The following is a 14,247-nucleotide window of genomic DNA, read 5'->3' on the forward strand; positions in this document are numbered from 1 at the left end:
TGCTAACATCATTGAGGTGTTATGTTTACATTCTGCTTTACAAAGTGCTTTCTCTTATTTCATGCTGTCATGTTAATATTATAAGTTTAATTATTTGTTCTGACTTAAGAAAAAAGTTTCAATTCATAGAGCTTTCTGAAACAAGCAACTCATAGGGACAGACTATGTCTGTATATAATTCTGGCAATTTCTTTCCTTGAAAGCTAAGGCTTTGTATATTTAGTTAGATTTACTCAGAAACATGTTAGATAGATTAAGTGCATTGAATCTTTTGAATAACAGGACACCTAACATCAGGTCTTACTTATAATCTTATTTTGTTTTTTAACAGCTTTATTGTGATCTAATTTATATATCATAAAATTAACCCTTTTAAAGTATACAAGTTAGTGGTATATATTCACAGAGTTGCACAGCTGTCATTACTGTCTAACTTGAGAACATACTCATTACTCCAGGAAGAAACTCCTTACCTGTATCAGTCTGCTCAGGCTGCTATAACAAAATACCATAGAATGCGTAGCTGACACAGTAGAAATTTATTTCTCAGAGTTGTAGAGGCTAGAAGTCAAAGATCAGGGTGCCAGTGGGTTGGTTTCTCATGAGGCATCTCTCTCTGGCTTGCAGATGGCTGCTGCTTGCTGCATTCTCACATGACTTTTCTTCTGTGTGTGCAGAGAGAGAGAGAGGTCTCTGGTATCTCTTCCTCTTCTTATAAAGATACCAGTTCCATGAAATTAGTGCCCCACTCTTAGGACCTCATGTAACCTTAATAAGCCCTAAAGGGCTTATTTCCAATTACAGTCACATTGGGGGTTAGGGCTTTAACATATGAATTTTGGGGGATGATACATTTCATACCATAACAATACCTGTTAGTAGTCACTCCCTGTTCTCTCTTTTCCTCAGCCCCTGACAATCACTAATTTTCTTTTTGTCTCTATGAGCTTACCCATTCTGATTATTTCATGTAAGTGGAATTATATGTGGCCATTTGTGTCTGGTTTCTTCATACAGCATAATGTTTTCAACGTTCATCTGTGTTATAGCATATATGAGTGGGTTTTTTTGTTGTTGTTGTTTTTTTGAGACGGAGTCTCACTCTGTTGCCCATGTTGCCCAGGCTGGAGTGCAGTGGTGCGATCTTGGCTTACTGCAACCTCCGCCTCCCGGGTTCAAGCGATTCTCCTGCCTCAGCCCCCTGAGTAGCTGGGATTACAGGAGCATGTCACCACGCCTGGCTAATTTTTTGTATCTTTAGTAGAGATGAGGTTTCACCACGTTGGCCAGGATGGTCTCGATCTCCTGACCTCGTGTTCTGCCTGCCTCAGCCTCCCAAAGTGCTGGGATTACAGGTGTGAGCCACCACGCCTGGCCAAGTAGTTCATTTTTTTGTATGACTGAACAATATTCCACTGTGTGGATACACCACTTTTTGTTAATCCATTTATCAGTCAGTGAGCATTTGGGTTGTTTCTACTTTAAAAAGAAAAATAGCTTTATTGAGGTATAATTCACGTATTATGTGGTTCACTCAGTGTATATTCAGTGTACAATTCACCGGTGAATTCACCCAGTTCACCAAGCATACAATTCAGTGGATTTCAGTATATTCTTAGATTTGTGCAACTATTATTGCAATAAATTTTAGAGTTCTTTCATCATCCCAAAAAGAAATCTCATATTTGTTAATAGTAAGTGCCTCTTTTCCTCAACTCCTCCATCCGTAGGCAACCACTGTCCTACTTTCTGTCTCTACAGATTTGCTTATTCTGATTATTTCCTATAAATGGAATCATGCAATATGTAGTCCTTTTTGTTTTTTTTTTTAAACTTAGTTTTCATAGTGTTTTTAAGGTTTGTGCTGTAACATGTGTCAGTACTACCATTTCTTTTTCATTGCTGAGTGATATTCCATTGATGCATATACCACATTCTATTTATCTATTAATCAGTAATGATTGCTTCCACTTTTTGGCTAAGTTGATAATTTGTATATAGGTTTTTGTGGGACATGTGTTTTCATTTCGGTATATACCTAGGATAGGAATTATGGTTAGTATAGTAACTCCATGTTTAACTTTTGGAGGAATTATCCAGACTGTTTTCCAAAGCAGCTGCACCATTTTACATTACCACTAGCAAGTTAGGATGATTCTAATTTCTCCACGTTTTCACCAATATTTGTTATTATCTGTTTTTTTTATCATAACCATTCTAGTGGGTGTAAAGTGGTGTGTCATTGTAGCTTTACTTATGATCTTCTTGATTAATAAAAGTTACAAGTTTATTTCTCTCAGAGAAATAAAATATAGAATTTTTTTTTTGTACAACTATTTAACTTTTGTTTGTCTCTCATTAAAAATTCTAAAGTAATAATTATATACATCTGATTTGTCTATGATAAGAAAAGTCCAGGTTTAAAGTGAGGAAGAACTTGAGGTCACAGAAGTTCAGAAACAGTCAGAAATGATAGCTTTACTTTAGCTAACTATAGAAACTGATATATTTTTGAAAATCATTTCTCTTACATTTTGTTCCCTAAGAACAGCCTTCCTTTATCCTGGATGAGAACATTATTTCTACTATTAAGAAGACTATTTGTCAGTAACATAGTGATTTATACATTCAGGGGAATATCTTCTAGGCATGGTCAAGTTGATACGAATTTAGCCAAGAAATGCTAAGAAATCATAATTTCCCAGGAGTAAGTGTTCTGTAGCTAATTTTACATTAGGGCTGTTGCTCATCCTGGTTTTAATGGGCTACAAGGGAAAGAGCTTGGCACGCAAGGAGGATGGAAATGCTCCTGCATAAATGCCTAACACCAGATTTCATGAGAGTAATATTAGAAATAGTAGTGATATTTGTTTGCTGCAACTTTGGCTCTGGCAGGGAAAAGTCAGACAGGAAACAGGAAAAAATAAAAAGAGAAAGCTCTTGAGAATTCCAGGTCATAAGCTTACCTACTATATGTGTGGCTCAAAAAATTCCAAGGCAAAAGTTTAGTTTAAAGTGGTTCTAGATTGCAGTGGCCCTAGGTACCTGGCAGAAGCATACATCAATTAATTGTTTTTAGAGGAATTCACTTTAAAAATATAGGCCTCAAAATATTTCTACAGGTAAAGTTTCAGCTCCAGTCGTAAATCAACAAACATGGCAAAACAAACTGCAGACCTGAAGAGGACTACCCATCAGATTTAGAATATAAGTACTTTTAATATATTTAAGTAAATAATTATTTTAAAATATTATAAAGGAACAAGAGACTCTCAGAATTGACCAGGAAGATTTTTAAAAGGATTCATTGGATCTTTTTCAAGATTTTATAATTAAAATTATAAATCCATTTAGATGGGCTCAACATAGATTAGATAAAACTGAAGACTGAATAAGTGAACTTGATGATAAAACTGAACAAATTTATACAAAATGTACACAAAGATGTAAAGGAAAATAAAGTGATATCAACAAAAAGTAATTTGAATTCTAGAATGGAAATAACTTAGGGAAGAAGAAAACAATTATTGAAGAGATAATGGCTGAGAATTGTTCAGAATTTGTGAAACATAGTAGTAACTCTCAATTCTGGATGTCTAGTAGGATCTAGGAAGAATAAATAAAAAGAAATTCATATCCAGACTAAACATAGTAAAAATGGAGAATACAAAACCAAGAAACTGTATTAAAAGCAGCCAGAGAGAAAAAGAGATCCTATGCGAAGAAATTACAATTAGCCTAACAGCTGATTTATCACAGCAGCAATGGAAGCCAGAAGACATTGAGTGTTATCTTCAGTGTTGTTAAGAGAAAATAATTGTTGACCACAAACTTCATACCCAGTAAAATTACCTTTCAACAAACACATTCTTGAAGCAGTTAGTTTTTGCTGCACTGTAAACCACCTTAAGATGTAATGTTTTAAAAAAACAAATGCCAGTATTTCTCATAATTCTGTGGGTTATCTGGGTAGTTCTTGTAGTCTGGGCCAATTTGGTTGGGACTGGATGATCTATAAAGGAGTTGTGCATGTCTGGTAGTTAGCAGGCAGGTTGGTCTAGGAGTCTCTCTTTTATATATTTGGCAGTTGGCTTAATGTCAACTGGGAAAGTAGCTATGCTTTTCCCATTGTCCAGTGGGCTGACCTGGGCTTGTTCATGTAGTGGTGGAAGGGTTTTCAGAAAAAGGAGAGTGGAAGCTGTAAGACCTCTTGTGGCCTTGGATTAAAACTCTTACAGCATATCATTTATTGATCAAAACAAATCACAAGGGTAGCCTGAATTCAAGGTATGGAGAAATAGACTTTTCTTAATGGGAGGATCTGCAAAGAATTTGCATTCATTTTTTTGAAATCTGCAAATGATGAGGTAAATAACTTTTTATACTGATAAAAATTGTTAGTGTTTTCTACAACACTTTATCACTAAAAATGTAACTTCTAAAGGAATTACTTCAGGAAGAAAGATTTTAGGTAGAAGAATGATGAACAAAGAAAGAAATTGAAAAACATAAAGATAAACCTGTGTTTGCGGTAATAGAGTCTAGTTTATGAGGTTAAAATAATTAAGATAGAACAAAATCAATAACACAATGTATAAATTGGGGGTTGATTAGGGTTAAAACATTCTAAGATCTTACTGTTTGGGAGAATAATAAAGATATTGATATTTTAAAACTTAACTATGTACTTTAAAAGTTCTTGAGTAACCATTAAAAAAATAGAAATGTAAATTATAGGCAAAGGAGAAAAACTGGCTTGAAAGTGGAACTATAAGTCAGTCCAAGAGAAAGAAGTCAAGAATGGAAAAACACTTAGAAAAAGTAGAACAGGCCAGGCACGGTGGCTCACGCCTATAATCCCAGCACTTTGGGAGGCCGAGGCGGGCAGATCACCTGAGGTCAGGAGTTCAAGCCTGGACAACATGGTAAAACCCATCTCCACTAAAAATACAAAAAATTAGCCGGGCATGGTGGCATGCATCTGTAATCCCAGCTACTCGGGAGGCTGAGGCAGGAGAATCGCTTGAACCCAGGAGGCGGAGGTTTCAGTGAGTAGAGATCACACCATTGCACTCCAGCCTGGGTGACAGAGCAAGACTCCGTCTCAAAAAAAAAAAAAAGAAAAAGTAAACAATAAAAAAAAGCTGCTAGAAATGAATCCAAATATAAGTCTTAAGAATAAGTATAAATGGACTAAACTATCCATTTAAGAGACAGATTATCGGATTGCATTAAAAAAAACCCAGTTACATGTCTTTTATTAAAGAACAGGCAATCCATGTAAAACATAAGCACCCAGAAAGATTGAAAGTAAAAATATATATTACGATATAATGGCAAATATTAACCTAATGAAAGCTGAGGGAACAATATTAACGTCTTACAAAATTGACTTTAAGTCAAAACAGAGGGTCAACACATATTGATAAAATGTTAAAAACTGTACTATAATTGTTTGTAAGCAAATGTGAAAACACACCCAATTTAGCCTTTCCCAGGTGGCTGCCAAAGTTGGGAGGGGGAAGGCCCTGGTGCATGAGGCTGAGGCCATCTCCGGGTTGCCCAGCGGCCACTGTGGCCAAGCAGGTACTGCTGGGCTGGAAGGTGGTGATCATGTGTTGTGAGGGCATCCACATTTCTGGCAATTTCTACAGAAACAAGTTAAAGTACCTGGCCTTCCTCCGCAAGTAGATGAACACCAATCCTTTCTGAGGACCCTACCATTTCCAAGCCCCCAGCCACCTCTTTTGGTGGACCATGTGAAGCATGCTGCCCCACAAGACCAAGTGAGGCCAGGCTGCTTTGGACCACCTCAAGATGTTTGATGGGATCCCACTCCCCTATGACAAAAAGTGGACTGTGGTTCCTGCTGCCCTCAAGGTTGTGTGCCTGAAGCCTGTGAGAAAGTTTGCCTACCTGGGGCTCCTGGCTCATGGTGTTGGCTGGAAGTACCAGGCAGTGACAGCCACCATGGAGAAGAAGAGAAAGGAGAAAGCTAAGATCCACTACTGGAAGAAAAGACAGCTCATGAGTCTATAGAAACAGGCCAAAAGAACATGGAGAAGAAAACTGACAAATACATAGAGGTCCTCAAGAGCCATGGACTCCTGGTCTGAGTCCAATAAAGACTGTTTACTCCTCATGCTTGGCCTGGCCTGCCCTTCTTTCACTGCTGCCCTGGGATGTGGGGGATCCAGGAGGGGCAGTCCAGGTGCCACAGGCAGCCTGGGATGTAGGAAGCTGGGGGCAAGGAACAGACCTTAGTCACTGCCTTTCTATAAGGTTACTTTAAGCCACTCTAAGAATTGTGCAGACATAATTTGTCTATGACCTACTTGTTCATGAAAGAATTTTAGAAGATCAGTAGTAGGAACAACCAGCTACTTTGGTTTCAGTAGTAGTAGCACAAGGGAGCTGGAACACTATTTGGAGGGGAACTCTACCTTGTGAATAGGGCATCTGTTTTAACTTCCCACCTGGTCATATGCTATACTCTGTAGCTGCTAGAATGTGAAACAACGCTTGGGGGACAGCGTGAGTTTGCTGTTGTACAAAGGGTATTTATAGACACATAGACTGGGAACATATGCAACCAAGAGGTTATAGGCGTTGCCCTTGCTCCTTCCCTGTATTTTGTGATCAGAATCAAATAAATTACTTTGAAAGGGAACAAATACGCACACACACCCTTAATTTTTTCTTTCTTTTTTTTGAGACGGGGTCTTGCTTTGTTGCCAGGCTGGAGTGCAATGGCAGAATCTCGGCTCACTGCAACCTTCGCCTCCCAGGTTCAAGTGATTCTCCTGCCTCAGCCTCCCTAGTAGCTGGGACTACAGGCGCCTGCCACCATGCCTGGCTAATTTTTTGTATTTTTAGTAGAGACGGGGTTTCCCCATGTTGGCCATGTTGGCCAGGATGGTCTCGGTCTCTTGATCTCGTGATCCACCCGCCTCGGCCTCCCAAAGTGCTGGGATTACAGGAGTGAGCCACCGTGCCCAGCCCACACACTTAATTTTCAAAAGACCTAACAAATAAGTCACATCTTATTAGTAATGTCTTATGGTAGGCCTTTGGTGATTAAAAAATGTTTTTTTCTTTCATCGTTGTAAGTATTCTCAACATTTTAAATAAGTGAGTATGTAGAGTGGTACATTTATAGTGAATAAAAGATACCCGTTTTGCAGCATAATAGCCATTGAGTATTGCTCAGCAAGTAGCATTTCTTGAAACATGCCTATGTTTGATAGTATAGAAATAATGTGGCATTCATTTTTTTTGCAGTTGCTCAAATTGTGTACTGAATCCATGAGGAATATACTTAAAAAAAAAGAAAAAGAAAAAACTCTACATATACATTTTTGGCAGTTTAAATTCTTGTCTACTTAAAGTAGAGCTCACTGGATTTGTGTTGGTTTCTTCAGTTTATTTTCTCCAGAGTTCCGTCCTTTGTTCATGATAGTAATAATATGGATCTTTAAATGCGGTTTAAAAATATTATAAAGTTATTGGCCGGGCCCGGTGGCTCACGCCTGTAATCCCAGCACTTTGGGAGGCCGAGGCAGGTGGATCACCAGGTCAGGAGATCGAGACCATCCTGGCTAACACAGTGAACCCTCTACTAAAAATACAAAAAATTGGCTGGGTGTGGTGGCACGCGCCTGTAATCCCAGCTACTCGGGAGGCTGAGGCAGGAGAATGGCGTGAACCCAGGAGGTGGAGCTTGCAGTGAGCCGAGATCGAGCCACTGCACTCCAGCCTGGGCGACAGAGCGAGACTCCATCTCAAAAAAAAAAAAAAAAAAAAAAAAAGAGTATTACAAAGTTTGCACTAAGTTACACATTGGGATACTAATTTTCTTTCTTTTAAAAAATTAGAAATTGGATCTTGCTGTGTTTCCTAGGCTGGTCTTGAACTCCTGGCCTCAAGCGATCCTCCCACCTTGGCCTCTAATTTTCTGAATAAGTAAATTAGCATTTCACTTTGATTTGCTTTTGTTTATTTTTAGCTGAATCTACAATTTATATGAAAATACAAAGGGCCAAAAGAGGCAGGACAGTTTTGAAGAACTTTATTTTAAAAAACCCAACCAGATATCAAGACTAGTATGAAACTATGTAATTAAGATGGTATAGTATTGGTACATGATTAGACAACTAGAGCACTGGAGTAGAGGAAAGAGCTAGAAAAGTCTGTACTTGATATATTCCCACTTTATATACAGTAGTACTCTACAAACATGTAAATATTTTGCCAAATGAATGCTGTTAATATTATGTAAAATTATTTCATTATAAACATTTATTACTTCAACTAAAAAAAAAGAGCTAAAAAAGGACCCACATGTTTATGCATTTTTGATTTGTAATAACAGTGGACGTTTTTTATAGTATGGAAAGGGTAATCCTTTCAATAAATTGGCAGGACAGTTGGATATCTGTTTCTCCCCCCTGCTTTCCTCTCTTTGTGTCTGTCTGTCTTGTCTATGTATGTGTTTCTCATATATATATATATATATATATATATAATTTGTATCATGGGAGGCAGTGGTCAAGTTTCCTATTTTCATATCTATATATATGAATATATATATTCATGAAAATATATATTCATGAAAAAATATATATATTCATATATATAGATATGAAAATAGGAAACTTGACCACTGCCTCCCATGATACACAAAATTTTTTTTACAGATAGATAGTAGACATAAATGTGAAGGACAAAATGGTAAAGTTTCCAGAAGATAATGTAGGGATATCTTTATGATCTTATAGAAAGAAAAATATTTCTTTGACATGACACAGAAAGCACTACCCCTAGAAGAAAACATTGACACATTTTACTTCATTAAAATGGACAACTTTTGTTCGTCGAAAGGTGCAAGAGAAGATAAATCATAGAGAAGGAGAAGGTATTTCCAACACATATACTTGGCAGTGTGCTCATTTCTAGAATGCATAAAGAACAACAAATTGATGAGGAAAGAGTCAAACAATAAATAGAAAAATGGGCCAACCGAAAATATCCAAATGGTCAGTGAATAGATGAAAAGATTCCCATTAAAAATCCAGTGGGATACTGCTTATTTACTGGATTGGCCAAAATAAATGGACCGACAGTATCAAAATGATGCCGAGTAGGTTTTGTAGAGGTTGACACGTGGACAGGATCGCCAAGATCTCTTTTCATTTGATTTGTAGTTGGGTTTTACTAAGGGATGTATCAGCAGGAAGTTAGAGGGTAGAAGAGAGTTCCCTGCTGAGTCACTTAGATCTGTTGCCTCTTTCTTTCCAAGGCCAGTTCCTGTGAAGGACCTTCGGTATAGCTATCCTTTCTAATTTTTGGTTATTACTTCCATGTTCTCTTTTAGGTCTATGGTTGGTAATGACTTGCTTTTGCTAGCCCCAGGGAATGGCACTCTCTGTAGTTGTTTCCTCAAGATCCTGTCCAAATCCTTGTAAATGTCCCTTTATTAAAGTCTCACCCTAATGTAAATATGTTGTGTATTTTCTACAAGGTCCTCGATTCTCTTTTAATACCATGCAATGTGGAGCAGGGTTATTACAATGTCAGCACTATTGACTTTTTTGTCTAGATGGTTCTTTGTTGTCAGGGACTGTCCTGTACAGCGTAGGATGTTCAGTCATATCTCTGACTTCTAACTGCTAAGTGACAGTAATACTCCTGTAGTTTCGATAACCAAAAATGTATGTAGGTATTGCCAAATGTTCCCTTGGGGGCAAAATTGTCCTTCATTGAGAACCTCTACTCTAGAGTTTTAGTTAACCTCACATTATATATTATTTCATTCAACAAATATTTACTAGATGTTTACTGTATGTAAGTCATTGTTCTTAGAAATGAGTTAGACATCTCAATTAAGTATACAATTTTGCCGTATTCATATAATGGTAATTACTATGCCAGCATTAAAAAAGATGGTAAGAATAATATTTATAACGTGAAAATTTGTCCACAAAATGTTAAGTTAAAAAAGCAGACTACAAATTATGTATACTGTGACACTGTTTAAAAAAATTTGTTTGGCAAGTGCATTTATGCATAAAGTCTAGATGGATTAGGCATTAAACTGTTAATTATGATTCTTTGGATGCTTCTGTTTTCCTCTGAATATTCATGTGTTTTCTAAGATTTTTGCATTGAATATATTATTTATAATCTGAAAAAGAAAACATTAGGCTTTTATTTTTAAAACTTATTTAAAAATGAACATATCTACATATATAAGTGACCATGTTAGAAAGTGATTAGTGCCTCAGAATGGACATAATATGTCATTAGGCTTTTAGGTAGTTTGAGTTTATTTGTAGCTGGATAAATTAATTAGGATTAACTAGAGAAGATAAGGTTGATTTAGACTCTGAACGATATGCATAGAAGAGTGTATTTCAGGAAGAAGTTTTAATATAGGCAAAGGCACAGGTGTAGAAAACTGCCAGGTATTGTGATAATTTAGTTTTGGAATCAATTTCTCTCCAACTGTGTATTTTATGTTTATTTTTAAATTATTTTATCCTTTTTCTTCATAAAGGTTTGAAATTGAAATTGAACCCATTTTTGCAAGTTTGGCTTTATATGATGTCAAGGAAAAGAAAAAGGTAAGATTATATAATTTGACCATAGTTATTTGTCATAATCATTGGTTTCAGAAACCTGTTTGTTTTATAAGATTGATTTTTTTTGAGAACTGTTAAACATAGATCTTTTAAAAAAGGAAATAGAAATTTAACTTATTAGGACTAGTTAAATATTTTCTTATAAATTACTATAATTGAAAACAGGTTATTGTTTCACTGAAAGAGTGTTAAAAGCAAATAGCAGAAGCAACTTTAAGAAATAGAAAAGACAATACAAGAAAATCACTTTTGGCAAGCAATACATAACAATAGGAATGACAATGACAGTGAATTTTTATTGACATGATTTTCAAATTCTCACCAGCGCAAGCTCCGCCTCCCAGGTTCACGCCATTTTCCTGTCTCAGCCTCCTGAGTAGCTGGGACTACAGGCGCCTGCCACTACGCCCGGCTAACTTTTTGTATTTTTAGTAGAGACAGGATTTCACCGTGTTAGCCAGGATGATCTCGATCTCCTGACCTCGTGATCCGCCCATCTCGGCCTCCCAAAGTGCTGGGATTACAGGCGTGTCAGAAGGTTATTTTACAACATATCTTAATTTAATATTCTAAGACTAATATGTAGTAGAAACTTGAAGTGCTGGCTGGGTGCTTGTGGCTCACATCTGTAATTGCAGCACTTTGGCAGGCCGAAGTGGGAGAATTGCTTGAGGCCAGGAGTTCAAGACCGGCCTGGGCAACATAGTGAGACCCCCCCGCCCACCCCCCGCCATTGCTACTAAAAACAATTTAAAATTAAAAAAAGGAAAAAGGAAACTTGAAGTGCCTTCAGTGGCTTCTGCTGCCAACACAAGACATATTATGGATTTCTTTAATGGAATTCTGCTCTAGCAACTTTTATTTGCTAACTCGAAACTGCTGGGATATTATTCATAAATTTTTTTAAAAGTCACTTTGGAATCCATCATCTCAATGATAATTTCTTTGTATACTTTATTAGAGGTTACTTTTTTTTTTTTTGAGATTGAGTCTTGCTCTTTTGCCAGGCTGGAGTGTAGTGGCGCGATCTCGGCTCACTGCAGCCTCTACCTCCCAGGTTCAAGCGATTCCCCTGGCTCAGCCTCCCGAGTAGCTGGGACTATAGGCGCATGCCACCATGCCCGGCTAATTTTTTGTATTTTAGTAGAGATGGGGTTTCCCCATTTTGGCCAGGATGGTCTCAATCTCCTGACCTTGATCCCCTCACCTCTAATTAAAAGAATTTGGAATATGGTTGTTTAGAATATGCTTATTATGTTTTCCAAATAGCTTGTTTACTTTTTTTACTTTGATTTAGGTATGTAAAGATTGGTCTCAGTGAAATATAAACTTTACATGAGAGTATAATATCCTACTATCTGTAGATAAATAAGTAATTTTTTTGAGAATTATTTAACATGAATGTTTTTAAAAAGAAAATAGAAATTTAATTTATTAAGATTAAATGTTTTCTTATTATAATTACTGTAATTGAAAACAGATTATTGTTTCATTGAAAGAGTTCTAAAAGTAAGTAGCAGAAGCAGCTTTCTTTTAAGAGACACTGTAAAATGTACATATTTTAAAGTTTAACATACTAATATTTTTTAGATTTCAGAAAACTTTTATTTTGACCTTAATTCTGAGCAGATGAAAGGGTTGTTACGTCCACATGTACCACCTGCTGCCATTACTACCCTGGCAAGATCAGCAATTTTTTCTATCACTTATCCTTCCCAAGATGTTTTTCTTGTAATAAAGGTGAGAATAATGTTAAATATATTTGTTTATTTTGTAGTGTCTGTATACTTGTCTGTCAGTATTATAAACTTTTCAAGGGCAAAGATTTGACCTTTACATATTTTTTTCATCTTGATATTCTTTAACACAGTATTGGACATACACAGCAGGTGCTACCTAATTTTTCTTGAACTCTTTATTAGAATTCTCCAGTGAAACAGAACTAATAGGAATTATATATATATCTTATATCTGTTTTGATTATTGTAGTTTATAAATACATTTTCATATCAGGAAGTATGAGACTTTCAACTTTCTTCTTTTTTCCCTAAATTTGTTTTGATTATTCAGGGTCTCTTGAGTTTCCCTATGAATTCTAGGATGGGTTTTTCTATTTCTGCAAAAAAAAAAAAAAAAAAAAAAAAAAAAAAAATCATTGAGATTTTGATAAGGATTGCATTAAGCTTATAGATTGCTTTGGGTAGTTTTGACATCTTAATGATATCAAATCTTTTCAATCCATGAACACAGGATTTCTTTTCATTTATTTGTACCTAATTTAACTTCTCTCAGCAATGTTTTGTAGTCTTCAGTGTATATAGATCCTTTACTTTCTTCGTTAAGGTTATTTGTAAGTATCTTACTCTTTTTGATGGTATTATAAATGAAAATTTTTTTTTAAATTTCCTTTTTCGATTCCTCATTGCTAGTATGTAGATTTTGTATCCTGTAACTTTGTTGAATTCATTTATTAGTTCTAACAGTTTTTTGTGTGGCATCTTTAAAGTTTTCTACATAAAAGATCATAGCATTTGTGAGATAATTTTACTTCTTCCTTTCCAATTCAGATGCTTTACGTATTTTTCTTGTTTAGTTCTCAGGCTTGGGCTTCCATTACTATGCTTAATAGGTGAGGCTAATGTGGGCATTCTTGTCTTGTTCATGATGTTAGAGGAAAAGCTTTCAGTCTTTAACCATTGAGTATGATGTTAACTGTGGACTTTTCATATATGGCCTTTATTATGGTAGTTTCTTTGCATTACTACTTTGTTGAGTGTTTCTGCCATGAAAGGGTACTGAATTTTGTCTAGTGTTTGTTCTACAGCAATTGAGATGCCATATATTTTTTTCTGTCATTCTGTTAATGTGTTATATTGATTTTCGTTTATTGAACCATCCTTGAATTTCAGGCTTTTAAAAGCTTAATCTTAACTTTTTTTGCCTTTGATAGCTAGAAAAAGTCCTACAGCAAGGAGACATTGGAGAGTGTGCAGAACCATATATGATTTTCAAAGAAGCAGATGCCACCAAGGTAGAATGTTATGCTTCTCATTTCACCCACATTATTACTATTGTAACTTGGGAGAATGCTATTCTCCCAATAGCATTTTATATGCAATAGCAATTAATAGCTTTAATATGCAACAAAGCATATTAAAGAATTTTACTAGTGCTATATTTTTTTCTGTTTGCCCACTTCCTATCTTCCTTTCTTCTTTATTTAATTTGTCACCTAGCCTGTGTCATATGTTTCATATGCTGTGGTATTCTTTAAAAATCTCTTCTATCTCAAAACTAACTGACTCTTTACATTTTTTTCTTCATGGAGAGAACTAAATTAATTCAGTTTAACTCCTGAATTATTAAAGGTTTTCTTTATTTATAAAATAGTGATATTGTCAGAACTTTTCCTAGCAAAATAGAAGTATTCTTGGCTTCCATCTGACTGCAGATTATTAAGGAATATAGTAAAAATATAATAGTCTTTAAAAAAAGAAAATACAGCCTTTTTTTGCCATCAGATGGCTAATTTCTAGATTTTTTTTTTCTTTCGAGACAGAGTCTTGCTCTGTCACCCAAGCTGGAGTCCAGTGGCAGGATCTTGGCC

The 14,247-nt window shown here is 35.9% G+C and overlaps 1 protein-coding gene and 1 pseudogene across 12 annotated transcripts in view; both read left to right on the forward strand.

The window, feature by feature from the left end:
* Positions 1 to 14,247, forward strand: part of DOCK7 (dedicator of cytokinesis 7) — a 232,910-nt gene that overhangs the window by 40,857 nt on the left and 177,806 nt on the right. For all 12 annotated transcript variants that reach the window (XM_055091843.2, XM_063600783.1, XM_034966435.3 and 9 more), the window contains exons 8-10: positions 10,556 to 10,622; positions 12,231 to 12,380; positions 13,591 to 13,671. In XM_055091843.2, coding sequence (XP_054947818.1) covers positions 10,556 to 10,622; positions 12,231 to 12,380; positions 13,591 to 13,671 — 298 coding nt within the window. The remainder of the gene's footprint in view (positions 1 to 10,555; positions 10,623 to 12,230; positions 12,381 to 13,590; positions 13,672 to 14,247) is intronic.
* On the forward strand, positions 268 to 8,539 carry LOC129393080 (large ribosomal subunit protein uL13-like; annotated as a pseudogene).

This window comes from Pan paniscus, chromosome 1 (assembly GCF_029289425.2).
Source record: "Pan paniscus chromosome 1, NHGRI_mPanPan1-v2.0_pri, whole genome shotgun sequence".
In the NCBI taxonomy this organism is placed as follows: domain Eukaryota; kingdom Metazoa; phylum Chordata; class Mammalia; order Primates; family Hominidae; genus Pan; species Pan paniscus.